The sequence below is a fragment of the Heterodontus francisci genome, chromosome 47 (assembly GCF_036365525.1).
Source record: "Heterodontus francisci isolate sHetFra1 chromosome 47, sHetFra1.hap1, whole genome shotgun sequence".
In the NCBI taxonomy this organism is placed as follows: Eukaryota; Metazoa; Chordata; class Chondrichthyes; order Heterodontiformes; family Heterodontidae; genus Heterodontus; species Heterodontus francisci.
In genome coordinates, this window is record NC_090417.1 from 15,504,587 (window position 1) to 15,529,977 (window position 25,391).

Sequence of the window (25,391 nt, forward strand, 5' to 3'; positions counted from 1 at the left end):
GGAACCCGAAAGTCAATTCCAACACATTGGCTACTCATGCTGCAGTATATCATTCCCCCATCCATTCATGAAGCTGCAACCCTTCGTGAAGTCCAGCGAATCGAGGAAAATCGCACGCAAGCCCTTTTGGACACACCGCTTAAGAAACTACAAAGCAACTTCAACCCTGATAAAGCTTTGAAAGCTGAATGGAGTTCATAACAAGTCACAAACAAACAGCTGGTGAAAGATCCTGTTCAGAAGATGCCTGGCTTCCATCTTCAGCAAAGCTCATGGGCAACTCTAAACTGCATCCGCACAAACCATGGCAGATGTGGACACTTGATGAACAAATGGAAAATATGCTACTGTTGTCACCCAGAACAGACCATGGAACATAGAACAACTCAATGCCCAATTCACAAATACAAAGGAGATGTCACAGCAATACACTCCGCTATTCCTGACGCAATTATCTGGCTGAACCACCTGGATGTAAAATTATAGTTGGTTGTCAACATCAGGCATGAGGAAGAGAGAGAGAGAGAGAGATGGCATTTTGTACCCAAAGCCTTACCATCTGTCTTCCTACTTTCAAAGATGTCCTCAAAAACAGACCTCTTCAATTGGATCTTCTAACAAATCTCCAAACCAGTTCCCACACTAAGCTCAACGCCCAGTCCTCTTTGCTTCTAGATATTTTGCAACATTAAAATATGCTATGTAAGTGCTCTTGAATGACAAAGCATGCTGTGTTCAACCATGCCAGTGACTATCTTGGCACAAGATGGAAGCAGGGCGATAGCATAAGAACAGGAGTAGGCCCTTCAGCCCATCGAACCTGTTCCACCATTCAGTTAGATCCTGATTGATATGTATCTTAACTACTCTACCAGCTTTCATTCCATAATCCATAATATCCTTACAAAAAGTTATCAGTCATATCACTGGCATGGTTAAAATCTGAACTATCATTGGAGTTTATTATAGTCAGTGGATGATTTAACTTCTTAGATTTATTTGCTTGCCTTTGATCGAATAAATAAGATTTTGAAACTAATGACAGTTGCAGTGTCATTCACGCATTTGGAAGACTCTAAAGCATGGTAAGAGGTTTTTGTACACCCAGCACCCAGCTGACAAAAACAATAACTGACAGTAGGAACAAGATACATCAAGAGAGAGAACACTTGAAAATTGAAATGAGTGTCTTGAATGAATGTACCAGGCGATTTGTAATGTGTTAGTCAATGATAGGCCCGTTATTATTTCAACCGCCATTTATGTGAACCTTCTCCTTATCCCTGGACCTTTTATGTCAGAGACATGGCACTTGACACAGTGCCCCTGAAATGGCTGCAATTCAACAAGTATTTCAATAAGTTATCTGTCATTTTAATATTTCTCCATCTCTCGATTTCTCATTCAGTGATGTCAAAGAGGATGTGGAGGGGAGTCAGCTCATGCAACTGTTTAAAGCTGACATTTTCTTAAGGAGGTTAACGTGATACAACAGAGCTCACCAATAACTCAGTTGCTTCGTGAGTCACTGGAACTCAGAAAAGAGGAAGGTCATAGGTTGGATGGCCTGTTTGTTCTGAGTTAGCTGCATTGACTGTCGGGGCAAAATCATTGCCTCTTAGCTCCAGACTTCAAAAAGGGGAAATGTCACTGAGGCTTCTGCTCCTGATCACAATTGAGTAATTCCTAAATATTATTGCACAAACTAGAGGTGTACACTCATTGAGCCACCTTATTTTGAGAACAATCAGGAAGTCCTTTTTCACACTATGTTGCACTGTCAAAGGTGCTGTCTTTTGGATATGACGTTAAACTGAGGCCCCATCTGTCTGCTCAGGTGGATGTGAACGATCCCATGGCCCCAATTCGAAAAAGAGCAGCAGAGTTATCCCCTGTATCCAGATCAATATTTATCTGTCAAACAGCATCACAAAAAGCAGATTATCTGGTCATTACCACATTGCTGTTTGTGGGAGCTTGCTGTGTGCAAATTGGCTGCTGCGTTTCCTACATTACAACAGCGGCTACACTACAAAAAGTACTTCATTGGCTGCAAAGCACTTGGAGACATCCGTGGTCATGAAAAGCGCTGTATAAATGCAAGCCTTTCTTTCACAGGGTCGTGGAACTTGCTCCTCTAAAATACTGTGGATGTTTAATCAACTGAAAGTTTCAAGACTGATATCAGTAGGTTTCTGTTGCATAAGTGTATCAAGGGATATGGAACAAAGTGGGTAAATGGAGTGGATGATCTAAAGTTATGATGGAACAGACTTGAGGGGATGAATAGTATACTCATAGTCCTATGCTGCAATAATATTTGCAGCTAACCTATGCCATAGGGTTGGCACTGCCAGTGAAAAGCAAGATTATCAGTGCACTGAGCTCCTTCTGCTTCAAGCAAAAATAGTGCAAATGATGTCTATCAATTAAATAACAAAGGAACATGGACTTGTTCTCCAATGCATGCGACAACTTCAGCCTTGCGATCAGCACAAAGAAAACTGAAGTTATGTACCAGCCTGTTCCAGGGACAGCCCTATCTCAAGGCCAAGGTTTCAGTCCATGACCAGAACCTTTCAGCAGCACATCTCTCGAGCTGTCTATATCGATGATGAGACACAGGCAAGAATTGCCAAAGCAAGTGTAACGTCCAGCAGACTTTGAACATCAGTCTGGGAATGAAGAGGAGAAAGTCTGCTTACCAAACTGAAAGTCTGTCCTGCCCACTCTGCAAGGAGACTTGGACTGTGTACCAGTGTTATGCCAAGAAGCTCAACCAGTTTCACTTGAGCTGTTTTCGGAAGCCTCTGAAGATTAGATGGCAGGAGAAAATACCAGACCTGAGGTGCTCACCCTTGCTGGCATGCCGAACATCCACACCGTATTGAGCTCGTCAGAACTGATTTGGGCTGGTCATGTAGCTAGAATGTCTGACACTCGCTTACCAAGCGAATCTTCTCGGGAGAGCTTGAGTCTGGGGTACGCTCTCACAGCGGTCTAAGGAAGCGCTACAAGGACAGTCTGAAGGCTTCACTCAGGAGTTTGAATATCGACCCTGAATCCTGGGAGAAGCTCGCCCAGGATCGCTGCACCTAGCACAACCAAATAAAAAAGGGTGTGGACTCCTTTGAAAGCAAGCACATATTAGAGGCAGAGAGAGAAATGTAAAGAGAGGAAATCCTGAACCAGCAACTGACCCAAAACTCAATCATCTGCGGTGTCCTGACCTATTTGCAGCAGAACCGTCCAGGCACAGATTGGCCTTAGCAGTCATCTACGTATCCAACTGAACCCGACCAAGCACCTTAGATGATGGACATGGTCATCTTTGCCTCGAAGGACGAACAACACTCTTCTGCATTTGGTCCCAAATCTTGCAGGGAATAGTGTATGCAGTATTGAGTATGACTGCCTATTCTTGCCAGCCCTGCTGGTCTTCCATAGAGGGTGCCTTTCAATGGTATGGACCTCATCTCATGCAGAAGGACCTCCACTTCATCTTAACATAAGCCACAGTGAGCTATTTTTGCACAACTGAGTTTGTCTCCCATACCTCACTGGCGGAATTGCAGACCTCAGTTTTTCCCAGACAGTTTCAACAATAATTCTGAATATAATTATGTATTTTCAATTAACTAGAGTATGCCAGAGGTCACAAATATAATGGTGACTATCTAAATTGTCTTGAGGGTGATGAGAATAATTTGCAGCCTGGACTGAACAAACAGCCACTCACAATGGGACAATCCCATCCTCACCAATCAAAAGAACAATACTGCTAATTAAATCAAGAAAGTAATTTTATCTTTGCATCAGACACAATCTGATATTTATGCAAATCAAACGAGCAACTCAAACTTTGCAACTTTTATACCAAAGACAGTAAATTCCGGGAATCAACTGCAACATAAAGGCCAGTAATACTGAAATAGCATCATGTGGCATTCATGTCTTTCCGTGATCATCATTATGTAGCAAGGTATTAGTGTTTCGTGTTTGGCACTTGTCAGTCTTAACATGATTAAGAAACAGGGAAAAAACACAAACTAAACCATGAACATTGAGAAAATGACAGATTTGCAGTGATTTTAAAGCTATAATTTAATCTTGGTATGTGGGTGATATTTATAACTAGCTCACAATTTCGTATCATGGTTTATGACATCCTCAGACCTACCAGCTTATTTTCTCGAACTACTCAGCAATTTGTATTTGTTGTGGAGTCCTTGCTTTACTGAAATTGCTGATTTGGAATTTCTGCCATCTATTAATCTGCATTTGGAAAAGAAGCAAACAAGAACAGGCTTTATACCCTTCAATATTTCAACTGCTTTACAAGAATCTCATAAGTGTAATTTTGCATTGCTCTGAATAGTTGAAAGTAGTGAAAAGACTGATGTCAAAAATATACCAGTGCAACAGAAAATTCTATTGAATTCTATTGGTTCTTCTGTTGTACGATCTACGTTAGTTATGGGATATGATGAAATGGCCGAGGCATTGAACAGGTATTTTGTATCGGTCTTCACAGTGGAGGACATTAATAACATGCCAGTAATTGACAAAGAGACGAACGTAGGTGAGGACCTGGAAACAATCATTATTATGGAAGAGGTAGTGTTGGGCAAGCTAATGGAGTTAAGGATTGATAAGTCTCCTGGCCCTGATGGAATGCATCCCAGGGTACTAAAAGAGATGGCGGGAGAAATAGCAGGTGCACTGGCGGTAATTTTCCAAAATTCGCTGGACTCTGGGGTAGTCCCAGCAGATTGGAAAACAGCACATGTGACGCCACTGTTTAAAAAGAGAGGTAGACAAAAGATGGGGAATTATAGACCGGTTAGCTTAACCTCTGTAGTGGGGAAGATGCTTGAGTCTATTATCAAGGAAGAAATAGCAGGGCATCTCGATAGAAATTGTCCCGTTGGGCAGACGCAGCATGGGTTCATGAAGGGCAGGTCATGCTTGACAAATCTTTTCGAATTCTATGATGACATTACGAGCAAGGTGGACAATGGTGACCCAGTGGATGTGGTGTACCTGGATTTCCAAAAGGCCTTCGACAAGGTGCCACACAAGAGGCTGCTGCATAAGATAAGGATGCATGGCGTTAGGGGTAAAGTATTAGCATGGATAGAGGATTGGTTGACTAACAGGAAGCAGAGAGTGGGGATAAATGAGTGCTATTCTGGTTGGCAATCAGTCACTAGTGGTGTGCCTCAGGGATCGGTGTTGGGACCGCAATTATTTACAATTTATATAGATGATTTGGAGTTGGGGACCACGTGTAGGGTGTCAAAGTTTGCAGATGACACTAAGATGAGTGGCAGAGCAAAGTGTGCAGATGACTGTGAAACTTTGCAGAGGAACATAGATACATTGAGTGAGTGGGCAAAGGTCTGGCAGATGGAATACAATGTTAATAAATGTGAAGTCATTCATTTCGGTAGGAGTAACAGTAAAAAGGATTATTACTTGAATGGTAAAAAGTTGCAGCATGCTGCTATGCAGAGGGACCTGGGCGTCCTTGTGCATGAATCACAGAAGGTTGGTCTGCAGGTACAGCAAGTAATTAGGAAGGCAAATGGAATTTTGTCTTTCATTGCTAAAGGGATTGAGTTTAAAAGCAGAGAGGTTATGTTGCAGCTGTATAAGGTACTGGTGAGGCCGCACCTGGAGTACTGTGTGCAGTTGTGGTCTCCTTACTTGAGAAAGGATGTACTGGCACTGGAGGGGGTGCAGAGGAGTTTCACTAGGTTGATTCCGGAGTTGAGGGGGTTGGCTTATGAGGAGAGACTGAGTAGATTGGGATTATATTCACTGGAATTCAGAAGAATGAGGGGGGATCTTATAGAAACATATAAAATTATGAAGGGAATAGATAAAATACAAGTAGAGAGGATGTTTCCACTGGCAGGTGAAGCTCGGACAAGAGGGCATAGCCTCAAGATTAGAGGGAGCAGATTTAGGACTGAATTGAGAAGGAACTTCTTCACCCAGAGGGTTGTTAATCTATGGAATTCCTTGACCTGTGAAGTCGTTGACGCTTCTTCAGTAAATGTTTTTAAAGCTACGGTAGATATCTTTTTGAACAATAAAGGAATTAAGGGATACGGTGAGAGCGCAGGTAAGTGGATCTGAGTCCACGAAAAGATCAGCCATGATCTTATTGAATGGCGGAGCAGGCTCAAGGGGCCTGACGGCCTACTCCTGCTCCTAGTTCTTATGATTATGTTGTCCTAAAGGTCATTAGGAGCATCTAAGCGGAAGGATTCCCTTTGTGGTTGCTCGGGAAATCAAAAATGCATTTTTTAGACATATTTGAACAAATAGCCAAGAGAGGAGTTCTTTCCCGGTACATTTTAGAACTGGAATGCCATTGGCCATTTTGAATAGCAGGCCATCTTTTTGCTGGGAAATCATGCAAATTGTGCCTTTTATATCCTGTTCGTCACTGCCCGCAAGCAAGGCTTCTCGCTCGCAACACCACTGAGAAAATCAGCTCAGGTGCGTCAAAGTTAACCATAAGCTCATTTCGAGCAGTGCTTTAGAATAGTGTGTGTGACTTGATGGGTTTGACTGAAATTAGTGATGCCTCATGAGCAAAATGACTTAAATCTTCCAACTGGTGTGGAATATTAAACTACCAACAAATGCAACTTTTAATCCCTATGGTTACTAACACAATTTACAATGTCTTTCTGATTCTCATTAATTCAAGACTAAAATTGGAAGTGGGCGGGGTGACTTCAGTCACCACCTGAACAAAATTATATTTTCAAGACTCCATGTCACCCCATGCACAGAGACTCAATTCTTACATGATTACCAACTTCGATTGTATTTCATCTGTGCAGAATTTTTCATGGTAGTCAGTTCACATAATTTCTTGTGCGTTCAATGCACTGCCAATGTATTAAAGGAAGAAAATACAAACTTGAATTGGTATAGCTTCTTTCACATCCTCAGGATGTACCAAAACATTTAACAGCCAACGAAATACTTTTCCTTTTTTGGGCAACAAGTCTGTGCGTGATCCCAAAATCAGCTGTTTCGGCCATGTGGTGAGGGATGTGGGTATTCCCCACTGTTCAACTCCCACCTGACCACAGCAAGTGTTTTTGTTATTCGGGTTTTAATCCTTTTGTGTTTTATTTGTCAAATAAACAGACAGCAACAGGTTTTCTTGTAGGTTCAAAACAGAAGATTATTTATTGAGCAATATGCCTTATCCCGAAATTGTCGCAATTGAACCCACTCGTGCATTCACTCGCACACACACAAACAAGAAGAGACAGATTGAAAGGAAAAGGGGTATGTGGTTTGTAGTGACGTAGGGTTTTGGGGTTCACGGTAAACCTGTTGAATCTTCTCAGATGTCAATTTCTCGTTAACGTTGTCTGGCTGGGGTGTTTGTAGATTTCTCTGTTGGGTGAAATTTCAGTCTGAAGACAGGGGATCACTTCCAGTTCTCTGCTGCACAAGTTGAAATGTCGAATTCACAACAGGTGCCTTCCTTTTGGCTTGCTAGATTTTCTCCCAGCTCTCAGCTAGACAGGCTTTGCTGATGCTTTGCCCTGGTTCACTCTCTCTCTCTCTTTCTCTCTCTCTCTCTCCAGAGAGCTACCTTTTAAGCTAAAAGTCTCTCATATCTTGCTTCTGTTTTGAGACACACATCTTTCTCCCTGTGTTACCGACAGTGGTCCAGGATGTGGCTACTTCACACCTTCTTTGTTTCAGAAGAACCCATTTAGTTCCAAAATGTCTCTTGATGGGTTCAGGATATGTGTAATTGACACCTCTTCGCTGTGGAATATATCCTTCTGTCCTGCCAGACAGTAGACAGCGTGAATATAAAAGGCCAGATCTTTTGACCTTTGGTGGCCATTTTGAAGCACATTGTCCACTTTTTTAAAAGAGAAATCCATTTTTATAACACTTCACGTTGAGCTCTTGTATTTTCAATCGCTGCACTTTATGTGAGTGTAACACAGCAATGAGATACATAACCAGTAATCTGTTTTTATGGTGTTCATTGAGGGATTAAATGTTGGTTTGGACACTGGGATAACTTCTCTGTTCTTCTTTGAATCTTGCGGTGGGATCTTTTATGCCCGTCTGAGCAAACAGAGCTGGCCTCAGTTTCGTGTGTCAAGCAAAAGACAGCACCCCTGACAATGCTGTACTCCCTCAATACTGCAATGAAATGTCAGCCTTGATAGTGTTGCCAAGTCGTGGTATACGTCTCAAAAGCATTCCTCCTGATTCAGAGGTGAAAGTGCTGCTGCTGAAGCTTGCAGACATTGAGAAAACATATCATCATTTTGTTCAGCTCCTGCCAAAAACTTCAAATCATGCTACGATCAGGTGAGCAGGGGTCGTAGCGGCGGTGGCATTGGCAACACTGTAAATGGTGTCACCTGATATAGCAGCAGGGGCTGGCACCATCTTTAAAAGGCTACCAGCCCTGCATTCACTCTCTCCCTGCATTACACTGAAGTTCAGCGAAGCAACAGTTCTGTACTGTGCCAGAAATTTAAAAGGCAGCAAGTGGCCCCACTGGACATACTTCTGGTCATGACAGAGGTCCGAGCAACGGCGGCCCCACGATTCAGTGATGCTTCCTGGCCTATTCTCCTCCAGGCTGCAAGGGAAAGGCAGGAGGTCCTTTTCCCCAGAGATAGCAAGAACAGGTCCTCCTGCCTGACCAAGCAAGCCTGGATGGAGTTTGCGGAGGAGGTCAGCAGCAGTGGGGTCACCCAAAGAGACTGGATCCAGTGTCGGAAGAGGGTCAGCAAAGGTAAGTGGCACATTCTAAACTTGCTTGTTGTGATCTGGTTGTCACTACATGGTTTGGCACATGGGTGCCACTGCTATTACAGAGACAGGGAGGTCAGGGAGGATTGATGGCACATGACTGGCCTCATATGTGAATCAAGTTTTTCTGATTAGTACTTCAGAGTAAGTCAGACCCATGACAAGGTGAGTCCGGATGCCAGAAAAAGCATCCCACTGGTGTCGATGAAGTGCCCATGTTAGTACAACAGTGATGCTGACGTTTGCCAATGTTCAAAATCTGCATCCTTGCTCTTTCAGGAGAAGAGGGCTCACAACAGTAGGGAGGCATGCAGGACTGGAGGCAGGATGACAAGATAATCTGTTTTGTAGCTATGTTGGTTGAGCAATAAATATTGGCCAGGACACCCAAAGATCAACATCACTCTGATCTGAATAGGGCCATGAGATCTTTTATGTCCACCTGAGAGGGCAGGGATCCTTGGATTTTATCTGGTCCTTGCAGGCAGGCTGGGAGGCGGGGGGGGTTGCAGACAAGGTGGCATGCCAGACGTTGTCCTGCCCCCATTCCATATTGTCCGCTGTGGGCACTGTTGCAAAGGGAAAGTCTGCTGGGAGGCCAATTAAACCACTTAAGGGCCCATTCAGGGCCACTTAAAGGCCACCACATGGAGACACCACCATGTGATACCTGCCTGCCTCCTCATGGGCTCGGTGGTGGAGGGTCCCTCCTCTGGGGGCAATCCGTGATCCACAGAGGGCCCCTTCTGGTGATAATGGCTGCCCACACAGAAAGACACCCCATTCCGCCCTCACCAACCACCGCCCCCGCCCCCCCCCCCACCCCCTTGTCGGTGCCTGCCCGACTAGCCCTGGTGACCCCAAACCCACTTATCTTTGTCCCGGTGCCGCCTCCATCTTCGCTGCTCCAGGCCTCCTGCAGTACCAGTAGTGGCCATCGCTCCTGGTGGCGCTGCAGGTACTGCTAAGTTGCCATCCCTTTGATTGGCCGGCAGCTCGAGGCAGAATCTTGTCTCTTAAAGGAGACAGTCTCCCCGATGGCGAGCAGTTAATTAATTGCCCACCATTGAATTCGGCCGGGGGTCCGATAGAGGCAGAGGAGGGGACTCTCCACCTGCCTTCTGGCCATTGCCGAAATAAAATTCAGCCCACAGTGTCATTCTGGCACAGAAGGAGGCTACTCAGCCCATGAAGTCCATGCCGGCTCTCTGCAGAGCAATCCAATCAGTCCCATTTCCCTGCTATATACCTGCAGCCCTGCAAGTTTTGTATTCACAGCAAATTTCGAAATTTTACTCTGTATTCCAAAATCCAAGTCATTTATATATATCAAAAAAGCAGTGTACCTTGCACTGACCCTTGGGGAACACCACTGTCTGCCATCCTCCAGTCTGTAAAATCATTCACCACGACTCGCTGTTTTCTGCCCTTCAACCAATTTTTTTATCCAAGCTGACACTTTCTCTGGGGGCAGCCATTGTCACTGGGAGGGGCCCACTGATTGTGTCTCCGATCCGATGGGTAAAACTCCTGGAGCTCCCTTCCTAACAGCACTGTGGATGTACCTACATCAGATGGACCGCAGCAGTTCAAGAAGGCGGCTCACCACCACCTTCTTAACGGCAGTTAGGGATGGGCAAATCATGCCTGACTTGTCAGCGATGCTCACAACCCCTGAAAGAATTTTTATAAAAAGGTCAGTGCTGTTCACCCGCCCTCTCTCTTTTATTCCCCGCCGCTGCTGCTAGTGTCTCCGATCAGCTCTATGCTCTTTCCCCCGCACTCTCTTTTATTCTCTGTCGCCACTGCTTGTGTCAATGATTAGGTCCATGTTTATCTGAACAGTGGCACCTCCAACAGTGCAGCATTTCCTCAGTGCTACACTTAAGTGTCAGGTTAGAAGATGGATTCTGATTTATTGTGTAATAATAGTAATACCTGCAGTCAAGATATGGCTTTATTTAACCTTACCAACATCACTGCCATTTTTGTTGGGAAGTTGGGAAAATCACATCCAAAAGAAAGTTGTTCCTTATCAAGGAAAGCCATACAGACAGAACAGTATGTGTATTGACTATTGTCTTCAGAATTAAAAACTTATGTGAAAAAATTACTAAGTTAAAAAAAATGTATCCACTGGCCCATATCAACTAAGACAGGGTTTTAGAATTTTGTGCCCCAGTCTATAAATGGAATCATAGCTCTTTCCTTTTCAAGCATATATCCAATTTTCTTTTCTTTTCAAAATTATGGCACAGTGGTTAGCACCGCAGCCTCACAGCTCCAGCGACCCGGGTTCAATTCTGGGTACTGCCTGTGTGGAGTTTGCAAGTTCTCCCTGTGACCGCGTGGGTTTCCGCCGGGTGCTCCGGTTTCCTCCCACATGCCAAAGACTTGCAAGTTGATAGGTAAATTGGCCATTGTATATTGCCCCTAGTGTAGGTAAGTGGCAGGAGAATTGAGGGAAGGTGGGAATGTGGTAGGAAATATGGGATTATTGCAGGATTAGTATAAATGGGTGGTTGATCATCGGCGCAGACTCGGTGGGCCGAAGGGCCTGTTTCAGTGCTGTATCTCTCTATGACTATTATTGAATATGCTTCCAGCATCTTTTCAACCACTGCATTTCAAATCATACCCTTCTTCACAAGCCTCCTCTGAATATGCAAGACCACATGAATAATGGACAATGACTTAATCATTTTTCTATAATCAGAGAATAAGAAAAAAAAGAAAGCAGCTTACCAATCTAACTGTTGCTAGGAGATATACTACTTTTGCTCTGATCAGGTGTTTAAAAGGTGCCCCAGCCTGTTCATGAAACTAAAACCTATCACCATAGCAGTGGAGGGGAATCTCCTAGCAACTGCATCAGCTGTAGGTAAACTGACTGTTTATAGATCTTTTTAATCTAATTTTCTGAACAGGATTTGTTTTTAACTGTTCCTTTTCATCATGACAATTGGGTCCATTTTATTAAACTAATGCAGGGATTAAATAAAGACTATTTGAATGGAAGATGTATCTGCCATTCAACCTGTGTAAAACTGCGCATTTAGGCTGGGATTTTGTGTGGCGGGGTCAGAGGCCGGGGGGTGGGGGAGGGGGGGCGCATGGAGAATCGCATTGGGTGGCGGAGAGCCTGTCACTTCCCTATCGCCAAGCGATCTTCCCAGAGGTACGTCCTACCCAGAGGCCAAATGAGCCCTTTAAACGGCCTATTAATGGCAAATTAAGGGCCCCTTCTCGCTGCCGCTGAGATCTGACCAATGGTGGTGGGGGGGAGGGGGGGCCTTTGTCACGCAAAAAAGCCAAGTTGGGGCTGCCCCCGCCTTTTTGGCCCGGCTCCAGCACAAGGTCAGCCCTTAGTCCCCAGTGGTTCATCAAACGTTGGGTGATGAGCATCTTTGCAGTTTGCTCTGCAAGGGTTCATTATTAAAGGACAATAATGCCAAGTTATGATTCTTACATGATTTGATGGATAAACATTAAAGTCAAGATATAGAATTATGGTTGCAACTTTTATAAAATCGTACAGCACAGAAGGAGGCCATTCAGCCATCTGTGCCGGCTCTTATATAATTTATATATGTATCCTTTCGGAGGCATCACCTTGACATTAAAGGATCCTGTGCCATGGTGTTGGTGGATAAAAGTTTCTGCTCACACTCCTGTAAATTTCCAAATGAAAGTCATGGCATCAACAAGAGTCCCCAAAAGGAGGTGATTTCCCAAAGGTGAGGATGGGACATGAGTAAGTGAGTTGCCTTTGGCCGCTGCTGCACTGCTCTTTGCAGCATGCAATTCAGTGGCACTGACAGTGACCGAGGAGAGGAGCAGTGTTTACTCCCATCCACCATTGAAATCTCATGTTAATTGGGGTGGGAGATGTGGCAGCAAGTATCTCACTAAAAGGAAAAAAGAAACATTTTTCCAACAAAACAATTCATTTCAGGATGATGCACTGTGGCACGTCATGCGTGGTAGGCCATCACTGGCATTCTCCATATGTTGGGCCAATTGGGTGAAATACCAGGGTAAGGCTAAGTATTTGCAGTGATAGAGGAAATACCAATTACTGAAACACCCCAACCAATTTTGCACACCTTTTACAACTAGTCTCAAGACCAAAACAGCAGAGAGCTGAGAACGGGTTGACTGCTCAGCTTTCCTGACTCCTTTGTGGAGAGGCGAAATTAAAATTAATAAAAGAAAATGCATGGGGAGAAAAATAATTCATCTCAACAATTCATAGACACATTGCTTAATGCAAATGAAAAATGACTATGAAACTATTTGCATTTAATTTGAGTGGTGTGTAGCATTGTAAATATAAAAATCACAAAGCAAAATGTAGCTGGTAGACATCTCCTTGGGAAAATGTTGGTTATAACAAGTGTGACAGCTCTTTCTCCCATTTATGCATTTGTGAAACGCAATTTTTGATTGAGGGCTATTATTAAATGACTACAGGGAGAAATTACAAGAAAACATAAAGCAGGGTTACCTCCAAGAGCACACTGTGTGTTTTTAGATAGAGAATGAAATAATAAGGAAAACAACCACCCCAGATGGTAAAAAAAAACTTGAAAGCTGATTGCATCCCAAAGCTCATCGCTTAATCCCTGCAACGAAAGATTTTAAAATGGGGCCAATTGTCAGAAAGAAATATCATAGTAAAAACAATATCCTGCTCAGAAAATGAGATTAATTAAAATATGTGTGTACTTGCACAGAACCAAGATATATGAATGCCAGAAACACATGGGGAAGAGATCCAGTTCACAGGAAACCTGTTCTTATTTGACATGACCATCAAGAAAATTCTAATAAAAACAACTATTTGCATTTATTTAACACCTTTAACATAGAGAAATGTCCCATGACACTACACAGAGATATAATCAGTTAAAAATGGATTCCAAGCCAAACAAGGAGATATTAGAATGGTGACATAAAGCTTGGTTGAAGAGGTGGGCTTTAAGGAGTGTCCTGAGGAAGAGGGTGGTGGAAAGGCAGAGGGATTTAGGGAGGAAATTCTCGAATTTCGGGCCTTGACAGCTGAAGTTCTGTCTGTCAGTGGTGTGGAGAATGAAGGGTGGACAAAAGAGCAGAATCAGAGCAACTGAGAGTTCAAGCAAAGTTCTAGGTCTGGAAGAGATTGCAGAGAGACAAAGGGACAAAGCCATGAGGATAAAAATTTAAATTGGAGACACTTGAGGACCGAAAGCCAATGTGGGTCAACAAGGACAGCAATGATGGGCATGCAGGACCTTGGAGGGGATTGGATATGAGCAGCAAATTTTCAGATGAACTGAAGTTTGTGGAGGATGGGCAATCTTAGGCTGGCCCAGAGAGCACTGGAATAATGACAAAGGCATGGATTAAACAAACACTCCTTTCAGGTAAAGCAGTGATTTAATTGTACTTCTTTCAATTTAGGATACTGTATTCACTGTTAACAATGTGGTCTCCTCTACACTGGGGAGACCAAACGCAGATTGTGTGACCGCCTTGCGGAACACCTCTGCTCAGTCCGAATGCATGACATTGAGCTTCTGGTTGCTTGCCATTTCAACACACCCCCCTGCTCTCATGCCCACATATTTGTCCTGGGCTTGCTGCAGTGTTCCAGTGAACATCAACGCAAGCTCGAGGAACAGCATCTCATTTACCGATTCGGCACGCTACAGCCTGCCGGACTGAACATTGAGTTCAATAATTTCAGAACATGACTGGCCCCCCTTTTTATTTTTAGTTATTTTTTTATTTTTCCATTTTATTTTATTTTAGTTTGTTTCATTATTCATTTTTTTACTACGTGCCTGCCCACTTTTTTTTCATGTTTGTTCTTTGGGCCAGGGCTGTTCATTTTTATGTCAATTAACGCCCTCTCTTCAGTAACGCTTTGTCTTTCACCATTACCATACCGTTTGCCTTTGCTCCATGACCTTCTGGTCAGTTATTCTCTGTGACCTTGTCCTATCAACACCTGTTTTGTTATCTCTTGCCCCACCCCTTCTTTATTTGCTTAAAACCTATTACATTTCTAACCTTTGCCAGTTCTGATGAAACGGTAACTCTGTTTCTCTCTCAACAGATGCTGCCAGATCTGCTGAATATTTCCCGCATTTCTTGTTTTTGTTTCAGATTTCCAGCATCTGCAGTATTTTGCTTTTATTTATTATACAAAGGCATGGATGATGGGTTTGCAGCAGATGGGCTGAGGCAGGGACAGAGATGCGAAATGTCACAGAGGTCGAATTAGGCAGTCTTTATATTGAGAGAAAAGGATCAAAAGCTCACCTCAGGGTTGAAAAGGATACTGCGATTGTGAACAGCATGATTCAGTCTGACGGATGGAATCGATGGCAAAGCTCTGCAGTTTGAGGCCAGGGCTAAAAGATATGGCTTCAGATTTCCAAGTGTGTAATGAGAGGAACTTGTGGCTCATCCATTATTGAATATTGGGCAAGCAGGCTGACAGCACAGAGGCAGTGGAAGGTCAAGAGAAGTGGTGGACAGGTAGACCTTGGTGTTGTCAGCCTACATTGGAAGCTGATCCCTTGTTTGCATAAGATGGTACCAGAGATTAAGAGGGAGCCAAGGATAGATCCTTGGATGACTTCTTGGGTAATGGTGTGGGAGCAGGAAGAGGAACCAATTGCTTGAAGATACTCTGACTTCAATCAAATTGGTAAGAGTGGAACCAAGCAAAGATAAACCCACTGAGCTAAACAATGCAGGAATGGTGATGGAGGAGGAGTGTGTGGTCAACTGCGTCAAAGGTTCCAGAGAGATTGTGAAAGGACAATGCAGTACTTAGCTCAAGTATGATCCCAATCTAGGTTCGCTGATCCCAACCAGGGCAGAAGTCATGTACCACAATTAACTTCTGTGCCTTCAGCCTAAGTCAGGTAAAATTTTTGCCGTCCATTTGCTTTTCCTGGAAAGAATGGGGGTGATATTGGACCTCATTGCATCCATTTTCCTTGTGAAAAATGGGTGCAAGAGGTCTCATTTAGAGAACCAGACTCCCAAGCCCAAGGACCGTCAGAACCATGTACAACACCATATCAGTTCCAGTGCAATAGAGACATCCTACTGCTTGAACACGTGTTAGTGTCTTGAATATGCTGGTGAAGAACCAAATGCCTATTTTAGGGGCCAAACCAGCAATATCTTTTCCCTAACAGACATTGGACCAGGATTATCTGGTGTACATGCGGCCAAACCAGCGGTACATAAAGGGACCACTGAAGGAAATATTTACTGTAAAATTTTGTTGCTGTGCACAGCCAGTTTTTGCAATGCGCAGTATTTAACACAGAACAAAGTCTGCACGATACCTTTCAGGCTGCTGCACAGTTGCGCACATGTGCAGCTTAGCATGAACATTGACTGGAAGCTGCCAGCAAAAAGCTATATTTTTTTAAAATGCCCCTTTTTGTGGAGCCAAGAGGAGCAGGGGTGCTCCTCTGGCTCCATGATAAAACTGTGGGCATGCTTCTGACCACTGCACGGCCCCTTCTGATTGCACCTCCCCCACTCCACCTCCCCACCTGAATCACTTCAGGTCCTCAGCTGGAACTATAATAATGGCAGGTTCCTGGTCTGACCTTATTTTTACAGAAAATATTTGGGTAGAAATGGATGAGCTAACTTTTAAGAGAGATGATTGTCCTGTTCACTACTTGTAGAAAGATCGTAATGGCAGATATAACGAATGCATTGCAAACAGCAATCATAGGAAATCTCCCCCATCGGTAACATAAAGAGATATATGGAGCATATATTGTAAAGAGCACAAGATAGAGGAAAGAAATACAAGGTGGAAATCACATCTTGGAGTCACATGTGTTGTCATAAACATTCCTTGTGAACATTTTCTGAATCCCAAGAGTATATTAATTCCTGCAAGCATTCACTACTATCGAGTAATTCTAATGTATTAACAGCTAATGCATCTTCAAATCTACATACATAAACCTGATACAAGCAAATATATACAGATCCCCGAGAATGCTGGTTCTGATATTCCCATTCCTATGTATATGGACAAGTTGGACTTGAAAGAGTTTTTGCATGCCTGAATCGATTCCAGGTCATAAGATTCAGTTGTAGAGTGTTAACATCAGCTGTTCAACTCACTGGTTGATTTACATTAATGCCACTTTATTTTTGGCTTAGGTTCTTGGGACTTGGATTTATTTGTGACCAGGTTCGCACTTGGAAGTTCGATAGCAGCAAGCCATTATAAGACCCAGAACTTTCAAGACTGAAAGAAAGGCTCTGCTTTGAAAGCTTTCAAAGAGGAACTTCAGATTTGCATTACGCCCACGACTAGAAAAACTCCTTCACTGCTTTTGCTTGACGAATACAAAAGCACAATAAGATAGTTATTTTGTTTGCCTACAGATTTTACAAAAAAGGTGTCATTAGGGATAACCCCCTGTCAGTGTCATGATTGCAACTGAAACTCTGAGAATTGATATTCTATTGACAATAACGGGAACAGAAAATCTATGATATCTAGGTAGCTTTATTTAATCTTTTCTTGTTACGACTGAGAAAAGAAGACAGATTGCGATCTTTTCAGGGATTTTCAAATCAGACAGCTCTCCAGTGGCTGTATTTGGGTGTTATTTCTCATTGAATTTCGGTCCAAAATTTAGTCTGAACATTTAATTCTGCTTTAATTGGTATGCGTGGGCAATATTACTATGAAATATGAGATTATGACGAAACTGAAAAGTCATGATGGTGTTTTGGAGGAAGGGACCGAGTTAGGGTGAGACACATAACAAAACCTAATTCCACCAAAATTTCTCGAGAAATCATTGGTTTGAGGGGTGGTGGGCAGTTTCTTTGTTTTTGGTTTAATTGTGCAATGAATTTACTATTTAGACCAAGTAATAAGGATATGGATTTCCTATTTCAGTTGTGTTTTGGCCATAAATCCTGAGCAATATTTGTGATAATATGATACAAAGACAAATTTAGGTCCAAGTGTATTTTTTAAAAATGGCTCATTGTACAGCAAAGCCCTTCTCATCAGCATGTAGACCAAAGTGGTTCTCTTCAGTCATGTCCCACTACTCTATTCGTATTTTTTACAACATGATTTCTGTATGAGATAATTAGGATGAGGACTATTCACCCCATCTGATTTCATCAGTTGGGAAAGACCCTACAGTTCTCCCATTACAAGATCTAATTGTTGCTTCAACCACCACCCCTACCTGCCCTAGAGTTTGATTCCAAGTGCTGGTCACCCCTTGGTGAAGAACTTCCTGATATCAATTCAAAATTTTCCTTCTGCTTGTTGAACTTGTGAGTCCTTGTTTTACTCCCACAATTTAATTTAAAGGAATATTCTGGATTTATTGTTTCCATTCCCTTGACTTTTGCACCTTTGTAAGATCATCTCTCAGATGCCTCCTGTCGGATGAAAAGCCACCATTTCTTCATTCTTGAGCAATATTTTCACATTTCAATTCTTCTCCCCACCGAAAGCTTTGCTTCTACATGACTCTGTCACCTGAGTGATTCGAGATGGTTGAGTCTCATGATGCCTTATCCCAGGACTGGTCACGTGACAGGCTGGAACTGGGAATGTCTGACTGCCTCCTGTTTCTTCTGCCCATTCAATAATGAAAATTTAAACGTTCTTTTTAAGCAAAGTTGGATTGGAAGCTGTAGAGAAAGTTAGTCACTCATTTCATGAATAATAATTGGCTCCTCCTAAGACTGCTTACTATTTTGAATATTGCGAACAAGTGAGCATAATATATTATGTAAATTTCAAGATTTGGGTACAAGATTAAGACTGGTGAGTTTTGAATTGTCCGTGGTGTGAACTATGGTTGACAGAAGAATATATTATGCTATTACTAACTTAGCTGGAGAGCTGCTATGTCTTCTGCTAACTATATATGATGGAGTTTCATTTTTATTCTCCTTTTACCTTCTGTGTCTCTTTCTGTAGCTCAGATCACAACAATAAATAAAATGCTGCTTGATATACAGAAGAAAGCATCCAACTTTATTTATTTATTTAAAGATGCAGCACTGAAACAGGCCCTTCAGCCCACCGAGTCTGTGCCGACCATCAACCACCCATTTATACTAATCCTACACTAATCCCATATTCCTACCACATCCCCACTTGTCCCTATTTTTCCCTCCCACCTACCTATACTAGGGGCAATTTATAATGGCCAATTTACTAATCAACCTGCCAATCTTTGGCTGTGGGAGGAAACCGGAGCACCCGGCGAAAACCCACGCGGTCACAGGGAGAACTTGCAAACTCCGCACAGGCAGTACCCAGAATTGAACCCGGGTCGCTGGAGATGTGGTGCGAACCACTGTGCCACCCATCTTGTTCATCACAAAGACTTAACTAAATCAGACAAAATACTTTTCTGCTTTTGCCATCCCATGACCGAGATATCCACTTCTGGATCAGCTTGTTTGATGAGTGGAACTTAAAAATTGAAAGATGTAACTTGTAGCTGATTTTTCAACATGTTACAAAATGAATCAAAGACTAAGTACTCTTCAATCTATTGTCAAATTTATATTTAACATCATATCCTAACTTGCAGAAAACATCTTCCTCTTGAGATCACTATTTCAAATCTCTCTTCTGGGTTTTCAATATCAGGATCTCAAGCATTCTTTCCTTATTAGAAAGTCGTAAGGCAAAAAACATACAACCTAAAGTTTGCAGGACGGTGCCGGGGCCATCCTGCAAGATGCCCTTGGACCCATCCTGACACTGGAAACTTCCTTTGAGCATCCAATAGCTTGCTCAGTGTCTTTGTCTTCCTGTGTGCTTTATTTCAGCATTCCTCTGTCGCACTGATGGTGCTACCTGAATGTACCATGAGCCATGGGAGTACCAGGAGCACCTATTGAAATTGAGCTGAAACACTGTACTGACAAAGTACAGAAGCATCATGACAGCTCCCAAGCAATTGAGAACTTGCACTTAAGAATCTGTGCCTCTCATCCCAAATAAGCTGCACATTTAAAATTTAGCAAACATTTGCCATTCATATGGATATGGATGCTTACTTAACATAATGCCACATGTATATAATTCGAACCCTGAGAAATCTGACAATTCTGAAAAGTTGTTGGCTCTCTCAGACATCTGAGAGCACTGTGAAAATTAGTCTGTCCTGGCATCGAGGGTATTGATGACTTGCTTTATAGGAGCAAATTAGGTGATCTAGAAAACAGCCCTGTGGCTCGCAGAGCTAAACTTGTGATGGAAAGGTTTAGAGCTGTGCTCACTTGCTATGCCACAGTTAAAACTCTGCATGCAATGGACCTTATGTGCCCCCATCAGAAATTCCTGGCCCTCTTTCAACCCAGGAATGTTAGGGCCATTATTCTTCGAAGTTCAGTATCAGCATAACCTTTGACTGTTAATGCACCACTTTTTCATCCTCCCAACTTTCTGTATTTTTAATTGCTTCTCTACTGTGCTTTGACATTGAAATTGACAAGCATACTGTCACTCCCAGATTCCTCAGGTACTTTCTGTTCCTTGTATACCCATGTTTCTCATATTTTCTTGCATTATGCATTATTCTGCATTTGTCAATATTAAATTTCATTTGCCATTTACCTGCACTGTTAGCAAATCAGAATAAATCCTTCTGCAAAACCTGACCTGAATGCTCCATCCGTACTGCACTCCTTGTTCTCGTGCCAGTTTAACAACCTTTACACTTGGTTTCCAAATCCAGGCAATCTACGTCAGGAAGAAACAACAAGAATCCACCACTAACCCTTGTGTCCACTCAGCTTCCTCCACCATGTCTGAGACTGCACAACACCCATTTTTTTGGGCCACAGGGCAAGTCCATTGTCACGGCATCAATGCAGAATGCCTTCTTGCAAAATAGGCTTTGTACTTCGAAAGTACCAGTAAACAAATACCAGAGTGCTGTGCATTCTCCTTCTGCGACGCTCCAGCACTGTAGTTCTCAAACTCTTTTGGTTGAGGGACCCCTATTGTTACAATCCAATAAGAGACCAGAGAATTTTTAAAAAGGAAATTTAAACTCCCAGTTATTAACTGAAAGAATCACGCCAAAAGATTTCACATTTTAAACAACACCTTAACTGTACAAAATTCTTACAGGGCTTGACAGGGTGGCTGGGGGATCAAGAACCAGGGGATATCGTCTCAGAATAAGAGGTAGGTCATTTAGGACTGAGATGAGGAGGAATTTCTTCACACAGGGTGGTGAATCTTTGGACTTCTCTACCTCAGAGAGCTGTGGAGGCTCAGTCATTGAGTGGATTCAAGACCGAGATCGATAGATTTCTAGATATTAAAGATATCAAGAGATATGGGGATAGTGCAGGAAAATGGCATTGAGATAGAAGTTCAGCCATGATCTAACTGAGTGGCAGAGCAGGCTCAAGGGGCCAAATGGCCTATTCCTGATCCTATTTCCTAAGTTCCAATGTACAAGGATTGCTAACAATGCTATAGTTTGTAATCACTTTAGACCCAAAATCACACTTCCACCCAGGAGTTCCCCTGGGTGATTCCATTATAAACATGTACATTGGAATATTGAATGGAAAAAGTTGCCACAAAAGTATGATACAGCAAGAAGGCTTATTTCAGACAGGAAATGCATGCAGACTAAGACGATATTATAGAAATGACATTACTACACAATTAAAATGTTTAAGAGCAATTGCACTTAATTCACTTCTGTAACTGTTGTACTCTTCCTCAGGTTTTGGGAAGGTTTTTTTTTCAAACAGGATCTTGAGGGTTTCAATCAAAGGAATGCCACAGCTCTCAGGAATTCACTTGCATTCTCCTTAGTGTTGCAGCTATCCTCCGAGGTATGAGATCTCTTGGGCTCCTACCTTTAGCATCTGGCAAGGCAAACCCTTCAACTCTCCTTCAACACCTCAAGATTGTGGACTCCTCAGATCAAGCATGGGCCTCACTGGCACTCCTGCACAGTGACTTTGAATCAGAAGACACCAAAGAACAGCACAGCACAGGAACAGGCCATTCGGCCCTCCAAGCCTGCGCCGATCCTGATGCCTGCTGAAACTAAAACCTTCTGCACTTCCGAGGACCGTATCCCTCTATTCCCATCCTATTCATGTATTTGTCAAGATGCCTCTTAAACGTCGCTATCGTACCTGCTTCCACCACCTCCCCCGGCAGTAAGTTCCAGGCACTCACTACCCTCTCTGTAAAGAATTTGCCTTGCACATCCCCTCTAAACTTTGCCCCTCTTATTTTAAACCTATGTCCCCTCGGAACTGACTCTTCAACCCTGGGAAAAAGCTTCTGACTGTCCACTCTGTCCATGCCGTTCATAACTTTGTAAACCTCTATCATGTCGCCCTCCACCTCCGTCGTTCCAGTGAAAACAATCTGAGTTTATCCAGCCTCTCCTCATAGCTAATGCCCTCCAGACCAGGTAAACCTCTTCTGTACCCTCTCCAAAGCCTCCACGTCCTTCTGGTAGTGTGGCGACCAGAATTGCACGCAATATTCTAAGTGTGGCCTAACTAAAGTTCTGTGCAGCTGCAGCATGACTTGCCATTTTGTATACTCTATGCCCAGACCGATGAAGGCAAGCATGCCGTATGCCTTCTTGACTACCTTATCCACCTGCATTGCCACTTTCAGTGACCTGTGGACCTGTACGCCCAGATCTCTCTGCCTGTCAATACTCCTAAGGGTTCTGCCATTTACTGTATACTTACCACCTGCATTAGACCTTCCAAAATGCACTACCTCACATTTGTCTGGATTAAACTCCATCTGCCATTTCTCCACCCAAGTCTCCAACCGATCTATATCCTGCTGTATTCTCTGACAATCCTCATCACTATCCGCAACTCCACCAACCTTTGTGTCGTCCGCAAACTTACTAATCAGACCAGCTACATTTTCCTCCCAATCATTTATATATACTACAAACAGCAAAGGTCCCAGCACTGATCCCTGCGGAACACAGGCCAGTTGGCAGATCTCTCGGTGGGAGAGCATTTCGGTGATAGTGATCACAACTCCCTGACCTTTATCATAGTCATGGAGAGGGACAGGAGCAGACAGGATGGGAAAATATTTAATTGGGGGAGGGGGAATGAGAATGCTATTAGGCAGGAACTGGGGAGCTTAAATTGGGAACAGATGTTCTCAGGGAAATGCACGACAGAAATGTGGAGGTTGTTTAGGGAGCACTTGCTGCGACTGCTGGATAGCTTCGTCCCGATGAGGCAAGGAAGGGATGGTAGGGTGAAGGAACCTTGGATGACAAGAGATGTGGAACAGCTAGTCAAGAGGAAGAAGGAAGCTTACTTAAGGTTGAGGAAGCAAGGATCAGACAGGGCTCTAGAGGGTTACAAGGTAGCCAGGAAGGAACTGAAGAATGGACTTAGGAGAGCTAGAAGGGGACATGAAAAAGTCTTGGCGGGTAGGATTAAGGAAAATCCCAAGGCGTTCTACACTTATGTGAGGAACAAGAGGATGGCCAGCGTGAGGGTAGGGCCGATCAGGGATAGTGGAGGGAACTTGTGCCTGGAGTTGGAGGAGGTAGGGGAGGTCCTTAATGAATACTTTGCTTCAGTATTCACTCGTGAGAGGGACCTGGACATTTGTGAGGACAGCGTGAAACAGGCTGATATGCTCGAACAGGTTGATGTTAAGAGGGAGGATGTGCTGGAAATTTTGAAAGACATGAGGACAGATAAGTCTCCGGGGCCAGACGGGATATACCCAAGGATATTAAGGGAAGCGAGGGAAGAGATTGCTGCACCTTTGGCGATGATCTTTGCGTCCTCACTGTCCACTGGAGTAGTACCGGATGATTGGAGGGTGGCAAATGTTATTCCCTTGTTCAAGAAAGGGAATAGGGATAACCCTGGGAATTATAGACCAGTCAGTCATACGTCGGTAGTGGGAAAATTATTGGAGAGGATTCTGAGAGACAGGATTTATGATTATTTGGAAATGCATAGTTTGATTAGAGACAGTCAGCATGGCTTTGTGAGGGGCAGGTCATGCCTCACAAGCCTTATTGAATTCTTTGAAGATGTGACAAAACACGTTGATGAAGGAAGAGCAGTGGATGTGGTGTATATGGATCTTAGCAAGGCGTTTGATAAGGTTCCCCATGGTAGGCTCATTCAGAAAGTAAGGAGGCATGGGATACAGGGAAAGTTGGCTGTCTGGATACAGAATTGGCTGGCCCAAAGAAGACAGAGGGTGGTAGTAGATGGAAAGTATTCAGCATGGAGCTCGGTGACCAATGGTGTTCCGCAAGGATCTGTTCTGGGACCTCTGCTCTTTGTAATTTTTATAAATGACTTGGATGAGGAAGTGGAAGGCTGGGTTAGCAAGTTTGCCGATGACATGAAGTTTGCTGGAGTTGTGGATAGTGTGGAAGGCTGTTGCAGGTTGCAACGGGACATTGACAGGATGCAGAGCTGGGCTGAGAAGTGGCAGACGGAGGTCAACCTGGAAAAGTGTGAAGTGATTTATTTTGGAACGTCGAATTTGAATGCAGAATACAGGCTTAAAGACAGGATTCTTGGTAGTGTGGAGGAACAGAGGGATCTTGGGGTCCATGTCCATAGATCACTCAAAGTTGCCATCCAAGTTGATAGGGTTGTTAAGAAGGCGTATGGTGTGTTGGCTTTCATTAACAGGGGGATTGAGTTTAAGAGCCGCGAGGTTATGCTGCAGCTCTATAAAGCCCTGGTTAGACCACACTTGGAATATTGTGTTCAGTTCTGGTCGCCTCATTATAGGAAGGATGTGGAAGCTTTAGAGAGGGTGCAGAGGAAATTTACCAGGATGCTGCCTGGACTGGAGGGCATGTCGTACGAAGAAAGGTTGAAGGTGCTAGGGCTTTTCTCATTGGAACGAAGAAGGATGAGAGGTGACTTGATAGAGGGGTACAAGATGATGAGAGGCATAGATAGAGTGGATAGCCAGAGACTTTTTCCCAGGGCGGAAAGGGCTATCACCAGGGGGCATAATTTTAAGGTGATTGGAGGAAGGTTTCAGGGAGATGTCAGAGGTAGGTTCTTTACACAGAGAGTGGTGGGTGCTTGGAATGCACTGCCAGCGGTGGTAGTAGAAGCAGATACATTAGGGACATTTAAGCGACTCTTGGATAGGTACATGGATGATAGTAGAATGAAGGGTATGTAGGTAGTTTGATCTTAGAGTAGGTTAAAGGTTCGGCATAACATCGTGGGCCGAAGGGCCTGTACTGTGCTGTACTGTTCTATGTCCTATGTTCTAACACCACTAGTCACATCCCTCCATTCAGAAAAGCACCCTTCCACTGCTACCCTCTGTCTTCTATGACCGAGCCAGCTCTGTATCCATCTTGCCAGCTCACGTCTGATCCCGTGTGACTTCACCTTTTGTACCAGTCTGCCATGAGGGACCTTGTCAAAGGCTTTACTGAAGTCCAAATAGATAACATCCACTGCCCTTCATTCATCAATCATCTTCGTCACTTCCTCAAAAAACTCAATCAAATTAGTGAGACACGACC

At 43.5% G+C, this 25,391-nt stretch overlaps 1 protein-coding gene across 6 annotated transcripts in view; it reads left to right on the top strand.

Annotated features, from left to right (window-relative positions):
* Nucleotides 1-18,860, top strand: part of LOC137357193 (phosphatidylethanolamine-binding protein 4) — a 485,084-nt gene extending 466,224 nt beyond the window's left edge. For 4 of the 6 annotated variants that reach the window (XR_010971151.1, XR_010971152.1, XR_010971150.1 and 1 more), the window contains one exon: nucleotides 17,011-17,097. Coding sequence is in view for 2 of the 6 variants with exons in the window: in XM_068023334.1 (XP_067879435.1) it covers nucleotides 17,011-17,102 (92 nt within the window). In the remaining 4 variants the exon portion in view is untranslated. Of the gene's footprint in view, nucleotides 1-17,010 lie in introns of all 6 variants that reach the window. The other 2 variants (XM_068023334.1, XM_068023340.1) reach the window with 1 other exon arrangement.
* The last annotated feature ends 6,531 nt before the right edge of the window (nucleotides 18,861-25,391 follow it).